Source organism: Physcomitrium patens, chromosome 5, assembly GCF_059467195.1.
Source record: "Physcomitrium patens ecotype Gransden chromosome 5, ASM5946719v1, whole genome shotgun sequence".
In the NCBI taxonomy this organism is placed as follows: Eukaryota; Viridiplantae; Streptophyta; class Bryopsida; order Funariales; family Funariaceae; genus Physcomitrium; species Physcomitrium patens.
In genome coordinates this window covers 18,084,628-18,105,672 of record NC_143414.1, presented here as the reverse complement: position 1 = coordinate 18,105,672, position 21,045 = coordinate 18,084,628, and the positions used below count along the sequence as shown (strand labels likewise).

Sequence of the window (21,045 nt, the reverse complement as noted above, 5' to 3'; positions counted from 1 at the left end):
GTTTTAGTATTGAAAACCATATTTTTTATTTTATAAAAATGTATGTATGAATATATATATATATATATATATATTGTAATCATTGTTTTTTTTGTTGCCAAAACAAAAAATTCTTACTATCATAATTTTGGCTACTTTATTTTCGGAATGAAATGAAATAATACTCATCAAAATAAAAATAAAACATGTTTGAATTATTTTGATATAATATGAGAAATAGCTATCAAAATGTTAGTTACACTAAAATAAAAAAAATTGAATAATTGCTATAACATTGATAAAAAAATTGAGACAAATTTAAAACACCCAAAAGTACTGTAGGAGTGCAAATTAAATTGAACATTAAATGAAATAACAAGTTCAAATGTGTTGGAACCTGTAGATGGTAGAATTCTTCACACCTTTCAAAGAATCATTTGCATTTTCATGTTCTCTTCCTCTTGTATCAGCCATGCCTCTAAAATATAAGAATCCAACAAGGTTGTGCTCAGTTTTCAATCTATCCACACCATTTGGTAAATCCAGTTTTGTGACAAACCTATGGTAACAATGAATGAAACAAAAGAAATAAAAAAAACGAAAAAATACACAAACACACAAATCAACACAACATCAGTAATCGAAGGATTTGACGAATGCATTTTTCTAGCTCTACCTGTGATGAGCACAGATCGGCGTTTCATCGACGTGATTTGAAGATAAATTTCGAGGGGATTATCTGTTTATTTGTTTATTTATTTATGGGTTTTCTTATTCGGATGCGGTGGACGCTGGAAAGTGAAGGAGCAACTCCACTTTCGCTCACGTCGGCGCCGAACTGCCCCGTGCGCTCCGGAATATTGTCGGTCGAATTCCACAGAAATCTCTTCCTCGCCTGTGATCATAGTCAGTATTACGCCGCTGAGGTCGCTGATCTTCGATTTTCTAACTTGTGGAGCAGCGATTTAAATTCTGGTGATTTCCTCCGCTATTGCATTTGCCACTGAATGGCTACATGTTTTTTTTGCTGGATGAGGATGTGATTTAGGAAAATTGTGGGTGTTTGAGACTTTGGCTGAGGATTGGCAGTAGTAGTGCTTATTCGGTTCGGTAATTGAACATAGAGAAGTGTATAATAGAACAACTCTGAGAGATGACTTGTTTTGCGAAGAGTAGGGTTTTGTTTTGGTAAAGCATGATCCTGGGATTTGCGCTAGTGGGTGCAGAAAATCTTGTCGAGTTTTTGCTACTTCTCGGTACCCAGATAATTGTACATAACTGTGCATAGAATTGTAGAGATTTGCTAGAAGGCATGACTTTTCTCTGCACAATCAGTGGTTGCTGTGAATTTTGCAATAATTTGTGCTAATTGAATGCTACTCTTTGTGGAATGTATTTTTCAAGGCTGCACTTAAAACTTATTATACTTCACGTGTAAGGGAGTGAAGGAACGCTTAGGCAGAATAGATATCGTGCAGTGGGTTTGCAAGGAATTACACTTATATTCTGTTTAAGGCATGGAGAATAACGTGATTATGCGAATTATTTGAAATTTGCACTGATCGCTGTAAGACAAACACAATTATTCTTGCATCCGTGCATCGCTGGTGAGTTTCCTTCAGTTATCTCGTTGAAATCTGCCCGCAGTGAGGAGAATTGGTCGAATATTTAATGCAAGTTTGTGTCATCCACAGCCCTCTCAACCTATAAATTAGGATTATCGAGTCGCTTAGTGTATTCTCGACATTCTTACAGATTGGATTTCGACGTATTTGAATTTATCCTATTACTTTCTGTAGATAATATAAATGTGTGGATTAAAGAGGATATTGAGGACACCAATTTCTTCAGGTTTGTGGGTTGAAATCAGATTTTTTTTTTATTCTTGCTTTTGTTGCCACAAGTTCTCACTCCTGTAATTCTGCACATTTGCAACATGGAATGTACAGGTTTGTCTTATATTGGTAACAAAGCAGAAAGGGGGCAGAAAAGATATTTAGCAATGGCAGTGAGGCTAGAATTCTTACCTGGTAATGTCTACGTCCTGACGCTTGTTGGAGACGGGGAGCACCGTTTTACTCCCCAAAGTATTCCCGAAATTATGGCTGCCCTCGACAAAGTGGAGGCCGATCCCAAGGCTTGCGCTCTTGTTACCACGGGAGAGGGAAAGTTCTATTCTAATGGACTAAGTCTGAGCTTGGAGGACAGGGGCTCAAAGGAAAACATGCAGCTAATTGACCAGTTTCATGCACTGTTGAAGAGAATACTCACCTATCCGATACCCACTGTTGCGGCTGTGAATGGTCACGCTGTTGCCGGAGGATGCATGGTAGCCCTTGCTCACGACTACAGGTTCATGCGGGCCGACAGAGGTTTCATGTTCCTCAGCGAGATCGACATCAAACTCCCCTTCTCCCCAGGTGAATTTTAACTTTATACATGTGAGCTGCAACAGTTTCATCCCCTTTGTTTCTCCTCAATTGAATGGAGGAACTATGTCTCCACTTCATCTGCAGCTCTGCACACTCTTTTGGTTGGTCTCACCAATCGCGAGGTGTAGAGTGAATTTAGTTTTAGCGGACTCGAAAGATCTGGGGTTTGCTATCAGGAGCTTTTGCTATGGCTATGTTGGTTGGATGTGCTCTTGTCGTTGAGATTATGCTTGCATTCATGTGCCCTGCAAGTTTGTCTAGTGTGATATTTATCTCCAAATTCAGCAAGTAGAGGTTGCAGTAGGGTATTAGTTGATCAATGCTTGCTTATACTTAATGGTGGTTTTGTTATCCAATTCCCTCAGGCATGAATGCTATTATTCGATGCAAGCTTCCCGTTATGACATATCACAAGGCAATGCTATCTGCGTTTCGATACACTGGCCAGACAGCAGTGGAAGCTGGTATGGTTCATAGTTCGCCCTCAGATTTACAATCCACATATCAAGAAGCGCTGAAGCTTGCTAAAGGTCTTGCAAGCAGGAATTTTGACCGTGTCGTCTACCAAACCATCAAGAAGCAGATGTTCAAGGCAGAGATAAAGGAATTAGAGATACTCGCTACACTGGAACCTATCGTCGCTTCTTCCAAGTTGTGATAGCATTGATTTTATCTGTAGGTACGTGCAGCGCTCTCTCTTCGACTAATTCAGGTTTCCAAAATATGTTGACTCAACCTAGCTTCTGGCTGAGATTCCTGTTTGGTGCCATGCCTTTTCACTATCCCGTCGACAGTTGGATATTTCTGCACAAGACATCTGAAGAGAAGGATAGTTCAATATATAATTCTATGAACATTTTATCTGATTCCTAGATGACACTTGCGTAATGGCGATTTCCAGCAGCCTCTGTTACGTCTTATTTCAAGTGGTTTTTACCTGGGTAAATGCACAACACTCGAATGACGTTTCTTCCCCTACTTGGTGGGTACGTTCACCGCTGGCGCACTTGGAATATGCAGTCGTGTTGTCTGATGCACCTTGTGATTGATGCTCGAGGAATTTGTAATGGATCCATGCCCGTGTGATTTAAAGTTCTGTTTATAATTTGCAGAAAATGAGAGGAATTGGTATCAGAGAGACAATAAGCCTTTTTTTGTGGAGATATATTCTCTGCTTCAATGAATGAAATTTTAGTCTGGTTATTTTAAAGCAGCACAATTGGTGTGTTCTTCCTGGAGTCTTCTGGTCTACAGTTAGAGTAATTCTATCCTGAGCAATTCGTCCTGGATAAACCTTGCTGAATGTGCACCAAGAAACGACCACCCAACGCAGATAAATTTTTGAAATTGATATTCATCCAATAGAACAATCCGGACAGGTCCAAAAAATTCAATTGTGCCCATACAAATTGGAAGCCTAGAGGAAAAGTAGGTCACAAGACCAAGGCCAAAAGTTGGTCTCAAAGTAGTAGTGCAAGTAAAGTGTTGCTGAAACAATTTTTGCAGTAGGGTCGAAACAATGTAACAAAGTTGGGCATCATAATTATTAGGGGGATAGAGAAATGTGTTCTAACTGAGAAGAGAATACCTTTATGACACTGAGAGAGGATTTAATCCCTCTGCCCCTTGCCCTCCCTTGTTATTTGTTGGAATGATTAACTTATTTTGAATTGTTGAACTTGTTTTCTGTGTTAAAGTTTCTTAGATGATAATCTATCAAGTGGAGTTTGTCAATGAGACTAAGTCTAGGGATAGTCTTGTACAACTGTTCTTGAATATTAATCTCCTAAGATTTTGTGGAGATTAATATGTTTCATATTTTTTTTTTGTGAAGTAGAAGAAAATGAACTTAGATGCCCTCCTCAACTCTTTATATCAAAATATTATACAAATTTTCATTTTAAAATACTCTTAGCTAAGTTTCAATGTGGTTGTCAACACATTGATATAAATACTACTTAAATTTAGTTGAATACATCAAGGAAAGCAACACATCTAATAAGATCATAGCTTAGCAAATGGTCAATAAGGAAGCTCCCTGTTGATCAACCTAGTCCACTCTTGCCTAAAATCACTTTTCAAATTCTAGTCATTACTTAGCCAAAAATATGATATGTACCAAAATTGTTATTGCCAAGTGGGATTATAGTTTATAGTTAACACATTAAATTAAAATGTACATACACATATACATATATAACTACATTAATAATTCTTTATAAAATTAATAAATATTTTAAAGATATTTTTTAGTATTTTTTACATAAAATAATCTAAGAAATTTAGTTATCAAAACAAAAATAAAATTACTATTTTGTATATTTACATTGAATTATTATATTATATTATATTTATGTTTATTTTTTATGCAAAAATTACCATATGTATTTTATTTATTCATTCATTTATTTATTGTATAATTATTATGCTACACATGTATTATTAAAAAATTCATAATTATTAAACATCTTTTAAAAAGATACATCTGATTATTTTTGTACGTTATTACAAAATACGATACTTGTATTATATATATAAACTTGTATCATTGCATATTTATCAAGATTAAATAAGCCAAACTGCATTAGTGAATAAGCAGCGTTCATTCATTGAGATATGAACTTCCAAATTATTATTCCCTAGTTATCAATACATATTCACAACTATGCAATCTTCACACAATTGATAGATAGACTTGTCTGATGGGGATGAGCAGGACAGAATTTCACTAGTTTGTATGGCATCATGTCATCTTTCACTTGTTTTGTAGACCTATGGTCAAGTTTTAGATGTGCACGTTGTGGTGAGAACTTTGCGTGAAATATGAGGATTTTGGATGTCGCTTTTCCAGCTGTTCAGTAAACGTTTGATGCATTGAAGCGAAACTTCTTCGTTACCATCTGGATCGTGGGTCCTGCTAGAATCACCGAGTTTTGCCATCCGTTCGCCTCACTCTGGAATCCATACAGGTTCAGTGATCGATCCTGCCTTATGATCAGCTCTTTCTCGTTACTTCTCTTGCCTATATGTCGTTCTCATTAGAAGTCTTGAGAGTTTGGAAGTCGAGTGTATTGTTTAGAGTGTTATGTGTGGTGTGTGTTATTTACAGTCAAGAGGTCCACCATTGCACTATTGATCGTCTTGATCCACGACGTTGCTTCAGTTATTGACGTTCATCAAGCGATGTTGACGATGGAAGCAATGAGAATGGTTAAGTCCGAGTCGTCTGGAACTCATCGACAATAGTTTCCATGACTTCCTTCGCCTGCTGGATTGTAATGCTACTTTGTTTAGATATATGTGCTTCTGATTTGAATTTTCTCGTTGGAACATATCTGTGCAGGACCCGATGAGTACCGTCTTTGCACGTAGCTCAGGTTTGATCCATTCCAACCTGATGGAATTGAGAAAATGTATCCAGATCGATCGAATAAAAGAGACTTCCTACGACACCCCAGCAGTGGGATCCAATTGCTCTGGCTGACGTTTAGTCATTTACCATTCCTGAGCACGATCCAAAATCAGGTGCTAACTTTGAGGCCCAAAACTGCCCTATCCGTTGTGTCGGTGCTCATTACGGTGTCGCCTGTGTTCATTGTATTTGAATGTTACTGAATGGGTGGAGAGCCAATCCGTTGTCAAAGCTTGGGTATGATGTAAGTATAATGATATTTTGTAACTAGAGTTTCTGTGGACATGCACTTCGATAGAAGCTTAAGTGTTGCTGGATGGGCACTTATTCAGGCGACATCGACTTAAGATTAAGGGATGATCTAGGACATCGCACAGTTGCATTTTTCCTTGTTTTGCTAATTCTGAGTAATATTTTAGAAACGAAGACAGAGAAACTCTAGGCATTGTATCATGCCTCCTTGGATAAGATATCGGGGGAGTACTGTTACTAGCGATTTGTCACTACTCTAACCGGTTAAGACGCGTTGCTTCCAGAAAATTGGTGTACTATTTCTACATGCTAGATCTTCCATGTGCATGCTCAGTAGTGTTGTGCTTATCCACTTAGATTTGCATGGTTGGTTTAAATATCGCATTGTTGACACAGTTCATCATGGCATGTCCAAAACATCTATCTGAAATTCGATGAGCTTATTTTGGCGCAGGTCTAAATTCCTGTAAAGAACTGCTTAGAAAAAACGTATCTAATGGCAAACCTGCGAGAGACACGACACACCCAGTTGTCATGGTGGTTGAGAACAGTGAACATCGTAGTATCAATGAATCTAAACGAGACCTTTCTGATCATTTGTCGATCATATAGCAAGGTTTCAGTATGTCGACACTGTTTTGAAGGGAGAAAGACACTTCGATTAAATGAATAGGGAATTTGAGAGGAGCAATGCATGATGTGAAATCTTGGTGCTGGTTGCGAATTCTGTACCGAAACACACTAGTTTTTTTGCTGCATGTAAACTATGCAACAGCAGAGCGTCAGGGAGCGAAGTCGCTTGTTGAAATTGCAAGATTGGTCACCTGTATGAACGCAATCCCTGCCTTAATTCCACTTACAGCAACTTGAGTCTAGGTCGCTTTTGTACAAGAGCTTCAGCGCTAAAAGGAAATAATGCCTAATTATAACTAGCCCTTGTGGAGAGCCCCAGCTCGGGACACAAGGATTGTAAGCCTGATTCTTCAAGTAAACTAAACGCGCATACGCCATAATACGAGTGCAGCAGATCTGGATACCCATGTGGCAGTTTACTAAAGCCGCCAAACTGTAAATAAATTCTCACATCAGTGGATTGTAAAAATAATAAAATTACAAAAAATTAAAAAAATAGAAAACACACACACACACAAGCTCATTTGAAGAGAATCCTTGAGGAATTAGAAACAAGTTAATGAATGAAGAGTTGCAAAAAAGAGATTGTTCACCTATACTACCAAATTAAAACTTAGTAGTTCAGCTAACTACCATCAAATTTCATTTTGTTCATTGTACTTTCATTAAACCCTTGAAGGCAAGAACCACATCTGATGCATAATGAATTTCTCGAAAACAACACACAAGGTCAACAACTTACCTTTGTTTGGCAAGTGAAAAGAAACGACCTCAATTTAGCGGCGTCGCATAAATTGTATTTCCCAAGCATCTTCAATGAGCCCCCCACCCTGCCCGAACGAAGTCTAGGTAAGCAAACGACAGGTTCCATAAAAATATAACAGCCAGTTGATATCTCTCGGTTAAGCGATGAAAACTGCGTACAGACGCATGCTAGACGTATCTAAAGTTCAGTACATTCCAAATATTACATGAGTAGATATAAGAAGGGTAGAGGGGACAAAACCAAAAAGACTACCAAAACAAAGCCAGAAAACTTAATGATGAAAGTACCAGAATGCGTAGCATGTATCTGCTAGCTTGTTCACTCTTCCTTGAAAACCTCCACAGTCGGTCTGTCTCTGTCCTCACCCAGATATCCCGTGTCTATCACTTTGTTCTTTACGCTGCAAATGAGAGAAATGACTGATGGAAAGCTCCACCAGATTGTGAAGCACAAGTGCGAATGAAACTTTACAAAAAACAGTACATCGTTAAAGGCGTGCGGCTCAACTTACCCGGGCGCACCAGCCTACAAGGCCTGTCCTGTCTAAGACACCCGCTATCAGTCCCTGGTCATGAAGATTATCATTGAGAAGCCGACCCATAAGCTTCAAACTGGCAAGGGCACAGTAGGTTCCACCCCCTGTTGAACAGTAAATTGTGCAACTACATTAAAGTTTAGACTTGGCAGTCCCAACACACGAGGGACAGATACAAAATTCCAAGCAAGTCAAGTACTCATCAATCGCAGTAAGCCAGTACAGCTCCTTCTAAAACCAAACGCGGGAGATCAGGAAGAAAATTCTAGACTAAGAAATGATCTGGAAACACACACAAGAAGAAATCTTATACAATGTTGTTATTACCATGAGCCTCAAGACCGGGGTACATGCCAAAACCATCGTCGTAGGACTGCACACAACAGGAAACCCACAAAAAAATAAAATAAATAAGATTTGAAAAGCCGCACCAAATCTTGAGGGTCAGGAAAATTTCTTAAAACAAAAAAATTGGAGATTAATCGTAGAAGAAACTGCACAGTATACACTCCTATTTGCGTATGGAAAAATTGACTTAAGTGAAGAGAGGATTAGACAGACATATTGTATGAAGCACAGTACCTGACAGCTGAGGATGTAAGCCACTGACTTATCCACATCCATCCCTTTCCAATTATTGAGCAATGAACAGATGGCAGCTGTCTTCATGTAAACCCCACCTCCCTCGGCAGCGTTATAAATTGTTAGATGAAACTATTGTCTGAAGCATAGCAGGCGTGAACACACAACAGCCTCATGAAAATATCTGAATGTGGATCTCTCACATCCGCTAGTTTGTAGGAAGCTGATCGAGTTCAGATTGATGTAGCTAGGACCAAAAGACCTAAAATCCAAATTGCTGCGAACAGGACTATATTAGCAATAAGGAAGGTACTCCACCTGCACAGTAGGTGAACCTCAAGTCCCTTTCTGCTCCCAACTGCACTGGACAAAAGCTGTTGATACAGGGACCAGTTCTCAGAATCCTCTCCAGTAGAAGTTATGTAATTAAATGGATCAATATCTACGTTATTGCTGTCCACCGTTAACATTCTAACAATACACTTCATATAGGAATGCACTGTTTCTACATATTGACCTGCCATCTGGTTGCTGAAGACCACGGACAGTGTTGAGAACGGCTTCGTGTTCAACACAGGATAGGTCATCCCCCAAGATACGCAAGATAGATAGCGCAGAATAAGTTGACGCCAAGTGGCCACCATCATACGAGATTGGTGGCGTCTGCACAAGATACCTCATGTAAATGATGCATGAATCCAAGTGTGCTGGCTATGCCGAGCGAGAAATCTGTATTCGCAAAAATATAAGATTAAAAATTACATTTTAAATTTTGCCGATACAACCAAGCAAACAAGGTCTTGACATAGTCACGAGTCATTTCTCAGGCATGTACATAGACGCACATACCCCATTCGAGCAGAAACGAATGCCAATAGAAGGAGACCCTCGAAACCCGAAAACAGGCTCTGTAAAAAGACAACACCAAACAAGTACATGATGTTGGCAGCAGCTCACTTTGACATCCACAACTTGCTGCTAAAAGTCCTTCATGTGTACTATTACACGAGCGAAATTACCGAAAGCTTCCATGATCAACATGTAAACATCGTCATTGCAGCTGAATAATCCATCCCGGAAACCAATGTAGCAAGTAAAGAATATAAATTACAGGAAATTGGTACATTGATGTCCATAGTAATTATGCACAGTGATCGTCCAGAACACTTTCACTACATGTTCGACATACTCGGCGGTGATGCTAGAGACGTAGAACTGGACAAAAATATCTGAGTCCACATGGTTGAATTCATACCCTTATTTATCACAGAGCTGCGAGGATCATCAGCCGACAGAGGCAGCACCTGGAGAGAGTAAACCCAGTCAATGACATCTACTGCTGGAACCTGCAGCCGCAACATCACACAATTGAACCTTGTGAGTAACGACGCTAACTTATCCATAACCCAACTCAAAATCTGACGGAGAAAAAAAGTAAAAAATAAAAAATAAAAAAGGCGCTTCTCACATTAAATGATAGCGATGAGAAAATCGGAGCAGTACATTACACCCATTAAATCTCGTACCCAAAGAAAAAGCCCAATCCTAGAATCATGGGCAATTACAAAACAGGCACTCCGATCGAGACAGGGTCTCGCCAGAGCGACGCTCCGAAGGGAATGGCAACGTACCAACAACAGCATTGCTTGAAGAAATATCATCATCGCACATACCTGGTCCAGGGCATTCAAGAGATCAAGCGCAGAGACGGCGAAGTAAGCGAGCGTAAGACGATTCACGTCGTTGGGTTCGTACGGGGACGGCAGCTGCTCCAACAATGCATCCCGAAAGTAGAATACATGGGCGCGATGCGTGAACTCCGACAGCGAGTCTTCTGCCATCGCCCACAAAAAAGCTTGAAGCCAGCCTTGAAGCTCCTCTGCTCGTCTTCTTCCACACAAGACGAACACGCACACAGTCGCATATCAATGGCGATGCGAGCCACGAGGTGACTGACGCGATTGCGACGACGAGACCACAACTCGCATTCCGCCCCCTTCTCCGCGGGCTCGCAAAGCTTGACAGACATGGCCGGGATGCGAATACTCGATAACGGATGAATGAAAGTTGGTCGACGACGTTGGGATCATAAAACATCCATTCATTTCCTATCTATACCTTGGATATTATTCATGGTCGCCTTCTTTGTCCTACTTATTCATAAAGAATGATTTAAATCTTTGCAACAATACAAACAAAGCTCAATTGTTTGTTGTATGTAACTAAGTATGTATATGTCTTGTATTTATTTATTTTTTAATATTTATTTTAATTAATAAATTATTATATAATGTATTAAATTTATATATGCAAGTATGTATATATGTATTCCTTCTAGTTAGTTTAAAGTTTAAAATCATATTATTCTTTTATATCCAATGTCTTGGAATGGCACCACTTAATTTACTAGTTCAAACATATTTGGTGGTTTTGCAACTCCATCATTCATCATCTATATTAGCATTATGTCATGATGTCATATTACATAAAGCCTTGCTTGAGAATGAATTGAATACTTGGTTGTAGAAGGTAGAAAGAAAATTACAACAAAAAGATTTTAATTCTAATAAAATCCTGAATAACTCCAATTAAACCTTAACAATGCTAATCAATCTTTAATCAAATCCAAAGAAACCTCAAAGAAATTACAAAAGAAGCATGAAGAAATCCTAAAGAAATTTAAAAGAAGTATTAGAATAAAATCTTAAATATATCTTAAATAAATTCCAATCAAATCTTAATTCAATCCTAAATCAAATCTTAACTAAATCCCAAACAAATTCTAAATCCTAGCCAATTTTTGAACCTTAAATTAAATCCAAATTAAATTAACCTACTTTTAGGGCAATTTAGAATCTCAATATTCATTGATTATATTGTTGATCTCGCCTAAGATTTCACATACCTCTCAAAAACTAAGTTGGCAACAAGTACAAAAAATTTAAAGAAGATCAAACTTACCAAGTAGAGGATCAAATCTAAATTCTGCTTGGGTATTGACTAACGTCCTATTCCAATCTGAATGTTGGACTTCTAGTGCCAATATCTCCTTCTTGAATCATTGAATTGCCTCTTAAATATATCTAAATTATTGAAAATCAAGTTTAGTCTCCACATAAGAAGAATTCACTTCAATCCAATTAACAAATTATTAAAGATCTTAAAAATACTCATTGACCTTCAAATTCCAATTTTTGAGATCTCAATCCACAAAAATCTTTACACACTTTGATCTAACTATTCAATTGACCTCAAAACTTACACACACACAAAAAACTAGTACACCAACATAATGCCTAAAATTTACTTATAAATATACTATAGAACTCAAGAAACCCTTAATTTTGTAAACATAATTTTATTGTTCAAAATCTAATTCAACTAAAAAAATCATTAATTTTAAAATTCTTCCAAAAATTAAATAATAACTTGATTGACATGAAACCAATGCTTAAACATCTCTTTATAAGTCTGCCCTCAAATCTTACTTTCCAATCTCTTCAAAAAAACCCCGGAGTTGCCATAGTCGCCATAGGTATGCAGTTTTGTGCCTCAAGATCTGATTTCAACCCAAGTTGACAACCACTCCTTGCTGGCTATAAATATTTGGTAATTTGAGATAATTTTTGCTTGAATCTAATAGTAACTCCCTTCTAAACATGTCTATATCAATTATTTATCTTATTTACTTTGATTTGAGGCATTTATGCCCCCACAAAGCCTTTCTAGTACTTAATCTTCTTCCACGACTTTCTAATTCTCTTGTCTTTGGCAATAGCCATTCTAATTTAATACTATATCATCTTTGAGTGATTTTCTAGTCTTTTTGAGTGACTTAAGAGTGTATTGATATTTTTGAGTGATTTAAGAGTGTATTTTAGTTCTTTGAGATTCATATCTTTGACACATTATGATTCTATCTAATAATTTGAATATTTTTTAAAATGTGACTTGTAATAAGGTGTGACATTTTTGTATTAATAATGTTTATTAATAATTATAACTTAAGATAAGTTCATGGAAACATAAATACAATATTAATATAAAAATTATTTGTTAAAAAATTCTAGTACTAATCATATTGTTCTATGTCTTTTTAAGTTCTTTAATAATTTATAGAAGTATAAAAATAAGAGGGTCTTTTCTAGAATAACTTCTAGAATTTTCAATAATCACCTTCTTTTATCTATAATTTTAAAAAAGTGTAAAACCACTATCTTTATTGAGGACCCATCAATATTTATGTAACGATTTTTTGACATTTCTAAAATCATATTTTATTTATTTTACAACTCTAAGTAAAATAAATAATTTTCTATTTATATATATAGTATTTTAATTTTTTTATGCTCACGCTGATATAAATTATGTTTTTTGGATATATTGTTTTATCAATGTACTACAAAATTAGTCCATTGATCTAAAATTAAATTCATCTTCTTTTGTAACAAAAGTATTATAACAATATGTATATTCCCTTTTTTGTTTTATTTATGTGCAATCATTTACAATTATTTTTTTTGTTATTTATTTTGAAGAGAAAGTAAAGTATTATTAGTACGTTTATTTGTGTTTTATTTTAGATATATTATATATTTCTCTTTAATTTTTTGGAGATGTGCATAGACTGTGTGGTTGGTGCATGTTATAATTTTCTTTTAAAAGCACCACACAAGTGATTTATGCTAGTATATATCCTTCTGTGATGCTCTTTTATAATAATTCATAATATCAAATTAGACCACAAATGAAATCAATTCCATTTTCAACTTCCTAAATAACTCTTTCTGAACAAAGTGAATTTGACTCCTTCCAAATCTTATTTAACTCGGAATCATCTCAAACATCTCATTCTCAAACATTTAATCCCCATGTCCATTTCTAAGATTATTTTCCAGACGTACATATTTTCTATTTTAATTTAATACCAACAAGTATCTTTCATATTTATTATCAATTATCACATCTCTCATAAAGAATGAAAAAATATATATATATATATATATATATATAATGCAGCACCAACCACACAGTCTACGCACATCTCCAACAACGACAACAATCCTCTAGAATCTTCAATTGGGTTTTCCATTGATGTGAAATATTTATAAGGAAAGACATGGCGAATGGGGAATATTTCATCCATCCATCAAAGGCGACTCCATCCACGAATGGCGATCTACAACCGCACTGGGGGCGTGGGATCTATAACCGCGGGGTGGTTGTAGAAATGGCAGCGGCACCCCTAAATCCCTCGACGCGCTCCGATTTCGATTGTAATGGTACGCAAACGAGGCAATAGCGGCGAAGAGGCTCCAGCGACAATCATCAGCATAGTACTAGGTTTGCAGACAGACACTGTGCACAGTGCGCATTCACACCCCCATCGTCCACAATGTGGAGGAGGGTGCGTGAGCGTGACGGGGCCTTCTCCACCCAAAATAATGATATATGGCGCAGTTGTCTAAACGTGGAGGTCGCAAATGTAGGAGACTGGAAACAGAAGAGGAAAATGCCGCTGTGAGAATTCGCCTGCGAGGAATTTGCTTAAACCCTCCTCCCAGCTTCGGTGTCTGTGAGTTGAAGAGCGGTTGCTGGATGTGGCTTGTGAGCGTCATTGCTCTCAGGGGGTGAAGGGTTAGTGGTCATGTGTCTTTCAGGGCCCTGCTGTATTTAGAAGCTGTGTCGCCTTGGGTCTTCTTGAAGTGGGACCCACATTGCAGCCACCAATTAAGAAGTTTGTAGGACGGGATCCTACCTGCTGTTTTGATAAAGTGGGTTGTGTCCGCAATTCGTGTCTTTTTTTTTGAGTTGGAGACGGAGGAGACGTTCAGTGTGGGAAGGATTGGCTGTGTTCGTCATGCCTGGTGTATATTCTCAGGCTTTGGCGATTAGTGGCGGTGGGATCTGAGGAGGGTTGCTGCTGCCAGCTCGCCCGTTGAGGTAAGTTTGCTTTCCCGAGGTTGCGAGAAGTTGCTGGAATGGGTCTTCTGTTTGACAGGGTGTTGATGTTTCCTCGAGGTTTCGGTCGAGTGGTCATCACTCAATTGCTTTTGCTGTTTCATAGCGGGAGAATTTGACGAGTGGCATTGAGAAATGCAGGTTGCGGGAGGGGAACGATGCAACCATCATGGAAGGCAGTGATGGAGGTGACGAAGACGGCGATGGCGCAGAACGACTTTCCGCTGGTGTGGGGCACGGATTTAGTCACGTGCATTCACAAGCACGGCATCGGATTGCCGAGTGTCGAGCTCTCTTCCGTTCTGGTGCACTGCCTCGTTACCAATGCCTCCTATGCATCGAGCACCGCTACTATATGGACCTATATTCAGCACGCCATGTCATGCCAAATGGTGTCTGTTCTTCATATGCTTGCTCTTCTTACAAGCAGGTATGTTTCGCATCTGTTCCATTATTTTTCTTAACTTTTGTGAGACATTCCGTCTGTAGTAACATTATTTATTTAGTTATTTATTTATTGTTGAAGGGACAGTAGCTGCCTTCGACAATTCGAAGGACGGCGGCTTATTTGTGACTTAATACTTCTGCTGTACTGATTTTGTTGGGAGCATTTGTATCGTCTCATTCAGAATCTTACCTAGTCGACACCAGCAACCTGAAAATTACAGGATGTACTTGGAGCTGACTAGCACCTTCGTGTTTTCTCTGTCGTCTACCAAGCTCATGCTTTGCCGAGACAGGTGATCTAATTCTCCTACGCGATAGTGACTCCGTGTGGTATCTTAATCTCGGAATGAAGCGTTCTAATTGGCATTATTCGGTTCAGGGTCGTGAAGGCCGTGGACGAGGCCCTACAATTGTCAAATTCGCCCGACACACCCATTACGGAGGTCGGAATTGTTATTGTGCATTTTCTTTTCGCCCTGATGGCGCGGCTGGCCGAGTCAGTGTACGAGGATTGGAAATCAAACGAAGGATCTATTCACGGTCGAACGATGGAGTCAGGGACTGCCGGGCACGAAGAGAAGCATGAAATGGGTTTAGAACAGCTGAAAAAAACTAATAGCTTGGCGGCAGTTCACCTCATGGCGAAGATCATACAGAACAAACGGACTGCTGACCTCCTTCGTATCGCTCGCCGGAACTTGTCAGTAACAGAAGCTTGATGCCGTGTCATCTTAAGTTTGGAATTTGGTATTTAATTGAGTTCAGTCGTTTTCAGCAGGTGTTTTGCAAATAAATAACATATTTGCCTGGTGGAGCAGACAGGATCAGTGGACTCTGTTTGTGCAAAGGTTGCAGCTCTTGGAATCGCTGACCAATGATCCTTCGTCCAAGGCACCAAAGGAGGCTATGGATGCCTTAGGACAGTTAGCCAATGCTATACAGCAAGGTCTTCATCAAGAATGGCGCTCGTCACAGATGCCGGTCATTCACGCGTTGCTGCCGTCGAGTTGTCGTTCATCGTCCTTCGGTAATGCAGGTAGAGTTTCTTCCATCTATTCTTTTGGATCGTTCAGGTACTTATTTCTGCTTATTTGCTGGGTGTTGTAAGTCTCACCTTTTTAACATTTATGACAGGTGGGCTGGGCTACAGTTCACCTTGGCTCCCGTTCGATATCTACATGGAAGCTGCCATGGAAGGACGTCGCCTGTCCCAACGTTCCAATGCGGAGATCCTCGCTGGTTAGTTCTCTTAACGTTTACAGTCTTAGTGATTAGTGCAACTGCATGCGATCCTTGATTTCATTACGAGCGTGAGATTGACATGCTTAACTTAGTGCAGATGTTATGAAGGCTATGCAGTCGGTACACGCTGCGAACTGGGTGGATTTATTTCTGGGTCTTTGGACAGCAGGTTTGCGATTAGTGAAACGGGTATGCTATCATACGTAATACTTGATAGAGTGGGCGATTTGAAATACTGTTCCAGTCAAGTATTTTTTCTCTCGGTGTTTCAAATCACATGCACTTAAGCTATGAGATAGTCTCGTTTTATTCTGTTGTGTTTTGCTGGTTCATGCACAGTACTGCCACTTTAGTAAATTATTAGGTGAGGCTATTGGTAAACCGTAAATTGCGAACGTCAAATTTTTGTTGACTTGATCTCATTTGCTTTTTTGTAGGATCGTGAATCTATGGAAGGTCCAAACACACATGTAGAGTCCCGCTTGTGCATGCTGCTTTCTATTTTGCCACTAGCAGCAGGCATTGTGATCGAAGAAGAAGAGAGAGGCCAACCACACCCTGAAAATATTTCTGGAGATGACAAGGATAGGAAAATTCCAGGAGGTCGGCGTGCTGCTCTGGAAACTTGCCTGCAAGTTCTTGGTCAGTTTGAGTCTCTTTTGGTTCCTCCAACTGCTGCAGTTACTGCAGCAAATCAGGTGGCTGCGAAGGTGGCTGCTTTTGTGAGCACTGGGGGACAAAAAATGAATGTGGAGATCAGCAATTCTGGTAAATCTGCAGGTTTGTGTTTCTGAGGTAGTTCAAGTGCTATTTCTTTTGAAATGTTCGTGACTTCTTAGATGCAATCTTAAAATTATGTTCTTATGTGTGCTTTTCTTCATAACGTATTGCCTGTTTATTTTGGTGCGACAGGATTGGTTGTAAGTGTCTTGTAAGAGTGTTCGTGAGGGACGTTGTTCATTATGACGTGATTACTTAACACGTATAGTGATGTTTTTGTGCACCTTGACTATAATGCAGGCTAGTAAAAAATAAATAATTCTTTAAGAGACGTTGAAAGACATGATTTTCCCTTTTTTACTACTTTTTTCCACTACGTTGACGGAATATAACACCAAACTGTTACTGTCTCACCAAGAATGCGTTGTCTGAACGTGTTGCACCAGTTGGGACTATGCGGCACTTGATTGTGGATTCCTGTGTATCCAGAGGTTTGCTAGACAACTCGGCTTACTTCTGGCTTGTAACTGGAGGGCAGCTTGCAAATATTCCTTCTTCCCCTTCCCAACCGTCTCCTTGGTCCGTATTCATGGATGGAGCTCCTTTCTCAGGCTCCCTGCGAGTTGCGTTGATGTCGTGTCCTGCTGGAAGGTATGCTAGAAAATGGGTGTTTTGAACCGTTGTTTTAAACTTGGGCTTTTGTTTATGAATAGCACGGGAGTTAGTTTGTTACATTGGAAGTACCATGCATAATCTTCTGCTGACGATCATTTGTTATGTCTGTAAGCGTTGCAGAGTTGGAAAAGGTCTACAAAACAGCCATTGTTGGTCCTGAAGAAGAAAGAGCAGCAGCAGCTAGCATCCTCTGCGGAGCCTCTCTCATTCGCAGCTGGAATGTGCAGGTCCGTTTGTTATTAATTATTGTGTGATACCCTATCAAGTACCCACAATTTATACACTTGTTGAGCATCTTAGCAGTGGCGAGGTTCATGGAGATTGTCTGAAATTTCTTGAGATGCTACGATCATTTTTGTAACAGAGGTGTAGGAATGACAGGAATATGCAGTGCACTTTGCAGTGCAACTATTATCCCCGCCGGTTGCCGAAAACTGGGGTGGAAACAGTAACCCATTGATTGGGCATGCCCCTATGCTGTATGCTGCACTTCAAGGCATGAACACTGCTGATGCGATGAACGTCCTCTCCTTATTTGGCATGGTACTACTGAAAATCTCCCATAATCTTGTGCGTTGTACCTGTTATTTTCAAGTGGTTGACTTCCTTGCGGACATACTTTTATTTCTTCCCTTTGTTTCCTTCTTGTTGGGACTAAGGTTTAATTAGATCTGTTATTTCGCATAAACTTAGTATCTTATCGTGGTATAAGGTAAATTGACTTTGATAAGTACAGTTTCCAGAATTGGCGGCATCACTTCTCCCTATTTGCGAAGTGTTCGGGTCACTCTCAAATTCAAAACCCGTTGCAACTGTTGCGGGAGAGGATGTTACAGCTCATATGCTATTCTCTGTAGCTTTTCTACAGCTTGTCAAGCTGTGGAAGTTTCATCGACCACCTCTGGAGCACTGTCTGCTAGGTAGTGGGGCTAGCCTTGGTGCAGACTTGAGCCTTGAGTATCTGCTTCAGCTGCGTAACATGCAATTGGCTTCTCCTTCAGACAGGTTTGGCAAGCAGCGTATGCAAGTGCTTGGATCCACGTACACTCCATCTTCAGGCAGTGTAGTATCATTGGATTCTTTCCCACGGCTGCAGATTTGGTACATGCAGCATCAAGCGTGCATATCTGCTACTGTCTCGGGCTTACTTCGCAACAACCCCATGCATCAAGTGGGAGATCGTTTACTTGCTATGATGTTCAAGAAGGTTAACAAGAGTAGCCCTGGTCCTACACCAGGGATATCTGGAAGTCCAAGTGAGGACGTCTCTGGCAGGCCAATTTTGTGTGCCTGGGACATAATTGCTGCTGTTCCAAATGTTTTGGAGTATTCGCTGACAGCTTGTGCCCATGGCAGTCTGTCTCCTCGTGATTTAACCACTGGTACGTCTATTGCTTATATCTTCGCAACGTGCCTACAGTAATCTTGTGAGTGCTGGTCCTACTGGCGTATGTTTGTATCCGGAATTGGTTGAGATACAGGTATTTGGTTGCTCGCAGGGCTTCGAGAGCTGGTAGATTATCTTCCCGGCGCTATTGCAACCATAGTGAGCTATTGCTCAGCGGAGACTACTAGGGGTTTATGGAAATATGCGTCTATGAACGGACAGGACTGGCCTAGTCCTGCTGCCAATCTACTCACTATTCAGGGAGAGGTGAAGGACATTTTAGCTGCTGTTGGTGTTCACATTCCAAATCCAACAGGTAATCCAATGGTGGTAAACTAATGGGCAGCAGTCCTACTTCGAGCTTCTATTCAAGTGAACTTTTGTACAGTTGTTACTGCGAAGCTTCCTCCGCACTTAATAAATTATCTCTACTCAATCTGAATTTTGTGTGACAGGTTCTGGGGGAGGAAATGCACCGGTGTCTTTGCCATTGCCGCTAGCTGCTCTTATAGGCTTGACCATTACTTTCAAGTTAGACAGAGCTGGAGACACGTTGCTAAGCGTTGCAGGTCCTGGCCTTGAGAGCTGTTCTGGGGCTGGACCTTGGTTCAGCATGCAAGTGGTTGCGGCTCTCTGGGCTCAAAAAGTGAGGAGGTGGCATGACTATATTGTCTTTATTAGCTCCTGCTCCGTGTTCAAGCACAACAAACCTGCAATGTTGCAGTTGCTTAAGAGCTGCTTCGCCGTCACTCTTTCCTCTTCACCCTCCCTCGGATCCAAGCTGCAGATGAACGGTGGCGTAGGCGCGCTTCTCGGTTCCTGGTCTGCGTATGGTCCCGAACCTGTCGCTCCAGGAATTGTTTACCTCCGATCCTACGTCTTTTTCCATGATATTATGTTTTTGAGCGACGAAATTCTCATTCTGGTAGCTGAAGCAGCCCGAGAACTGGGTACTCAAGGTGACTTCAACAAAGAATCGTTAGTCGGGCTTGGGTCACGTTTGCGGTGCGTTCAAGCTTCATTGCCCAATTCTATGGCAAGAGCGGTTCAAGCATCATCTTTAGGAGCTTCTTTACTATATGTATCAGGCGGAGCTATACTGGTAGCCAAGCTCTTCACTGACAGCATCCCAACTTGGTTCTTGTCTGGGAAAGGTTCTAAAGGTATCCACTCCACGGGTGGCTTGATTCTAGAGGGTTACGCCATAGCACATTTTGTTCTCTTGTCAGGAGCTCTTGCCTGGGGTGTGTCTGGCTCCAGCGCAGTGCACTTGCAAGCTGAGAATACAGGGATCCCTTCCCAAATACAGCGACATTACGTGTTAGGAGCGCACATGGACTTTCTAGCTTCAGGATTGGGTGGCGAGATTTTCATAAGCTGCGAACAAACTCTGTGGAGATCATATGTTGTTGGGTTCCTGGCGCTCATGGTTACCTGCACACCAATGTGGATATTGGAGCTCAAGCTAGACACGTTACAGAAGCTGGCAACAGGTTTGAGATTTTGGCATGAGCATGACTTAGCCGTTGCGTTACTAGAAAGAGGAGGGCCGTCTGCAATGGGAGCGGCTGCAGAACTCATTCTGTGTTAATAGTGAACGATGTGAACTGCAAGTCTCCCTTGCTTACATTCAATTTTGATTAGTATGACATTCTACTCTTAACAAAAAGATCGTTTCGTAAGAGAAGAGTAATACTACGTCTTCTGTTCAATGAGCGTGATACATGGCATGTAATTTTGTATCGTATGTACTTCCCTCTACATGGAGCGAATGAAATTGGGATCAGTTTACTATATCATGATCTTGTGATCTTGAAGGTTCAACATCCTAGTCAATATGTAGACACGTATAATGTAGCAAGCTTACATTGTACACGTTCTAGTCAACCTCAGACTTTATTTTGCTTGCATCTTATGTAACAACAAATGTGATAGAGTCTAGGAATTGCAGGTATATCAAGCATTCTTGAGCCTCCTGTCTAACGTAAGATGCTTGTAGGCAACAATGGATCGAAATGGAAT

General features: G+C 40.0%; 3 protein-coding genes across 9 annotated transcripts; 2 read left to right on the top strand and 1 right to left on the bottom strand.

Moving 5' to 3' along the window:
• Nucleotides 1-796: 796 nt before the first annotated feature.
• On the top strand, nucleotides 797-3,406 carry LOC112282905 (enoyl-CoA delta isomerase 3). Of its 4 annotated transcripts, XM_090250746.1 has the most exons (5): nucleotides 797-954; nucleotides 1,384-1,586; nucleotides 1,929-2,399; nucleotides 2,777-3,090; nucleotides 3,285-3,406. In XM_090250746.1, the coding sequence occupies exons 3-4, from the start codon at nucleotides 1,982-1,984 to the stop codon at nucleotides 3,067-3,069; spliced, it is 711 nt and encodes a 236-aa protein (XP_090106872.1). In that variant the 5' UTR covers nucleotides 797-954; nucleotides 1,384-1,586; nucleotides 1,929-1,981; the 3' UTR covers nucleotides 3,070-3,090; nucleotides 3,285-3,406. The 4 variants fall into 4 exon arrangements, with proteins under 4 accessions (XP_090106872.1, XP_024376821.3, XP_090106871.1 ...); XM_024521053.3 differs by lacking the exon at nucleotides 1,384-1,586; XM_090250745.1 differs by having other exon boundaries at nucleotides 2,777-3,406.
• Nucleotides 3,407-6,770: 3,364 nt separating this feature from the next.
• Nucleotides 6,771-10,593, bottom strand: LOC112282107 (geranylgeranyl transferase type-1 subunit beta). 2 transcript variants are annotated; one of them, XM_024519326.3, is made up of 11 exons: nucleotides 10,265-10,593; nucleotides 9,847-9,937; nucleotides 9,441-9,499; nucleotides 9,109-9,254; nucleotides 8,910-8,965; nucleotides 8,592-8,668; nucleotides 8,337-8,382; nucleotides 7,986-8,113; nucleotides 7,762-7,829; nucleotides 7,451-7,538; nucleotides 6,771-7,141 (listed from the first exon to the last, which is right to left on the bottom strand). In XM_024519326.3, exons 1-11 carry the CDS (start codon nucleotides 10,430-10,432, stop codon nucleotides 6,995-6,997), a joined length of 1,074 nt encoding a protein of 357 aa, XP_024375094.1. In that variant the 5' UTR covers nucleotides 10,433-10,593; the 3' UTR covers nucleotides 6,771-6,994. The 2 variants fall into 2 exon arrangements, with proteins under 2 accessions (XP_024375094.1, XP_090106873.1); XM_090250747.1 differs by lacking the exons at nucleotides 6,771-7,141; nucleotides 7,451-7,538 and having other exon boundaries at nucleotides 7,762-7,874; nucleotides 10,265-10,580.
• Nucleotides 10,594-13,861: 3,268 nt separating this feature from the next.
• On the top strand, nucleotides 13,862-20,817 carry LOC112282504 (mediator of RNA polymerase II transcription subunit 33A). Of its 3 annotated transcripts, none has more exons than XM_024520145.3 (14): nucleotides 13,862-14,534; nucleotides 14,694-14,982; nucleotides 15,182-15,292; nucleotides 15,379-15,699; nucleotides 15,818-16,035; nucleotides 16,134-16,238; nucleotides 16,339-16,430; nucleotides 16,679-17,009; nucleotides 17,408-17,612; nucleotides 17,749-17,863; nucleotides 18,018-18,179; nucleotides 18,373-19,018; nucleotides 19,136-19,339; nucleotides 19,479-20,817. In XM_024520145.3, the coding sequence occupies exons 2-14, from the start codon at nucleotides 14,711-14,713 to the stop codon at nucleotides 20,612-20,614; spliced, it is 3,918 nt and encodes a 1,305-aa protein (XP_024375913.1). In that variant the 5' UTR covers nucleotides 13,862-14,534; nucleotides 14,694-14,710; the 3' UTR covers nucleotides 20,615-20,817. The 3 variants fall into 3 exon arrangements, with proteins under 3 accessions (XP_024375913.1, XP_024375912.1, XP_090106869.1); XM_024520144.3 differs by having other exon boundaries at nucleotides 13,882-14,534; nucleotides 16,679-17,021; XM_090250743.1 differs by having other exon boundaries at nucleotides 14,388-14,534; nucleotides 15,204-15,292; nucleotides 16,679-17,021.
• The last annotated feature ends 228 nt before the right edge of the window (nucleotides 20,818-21,045 follow it).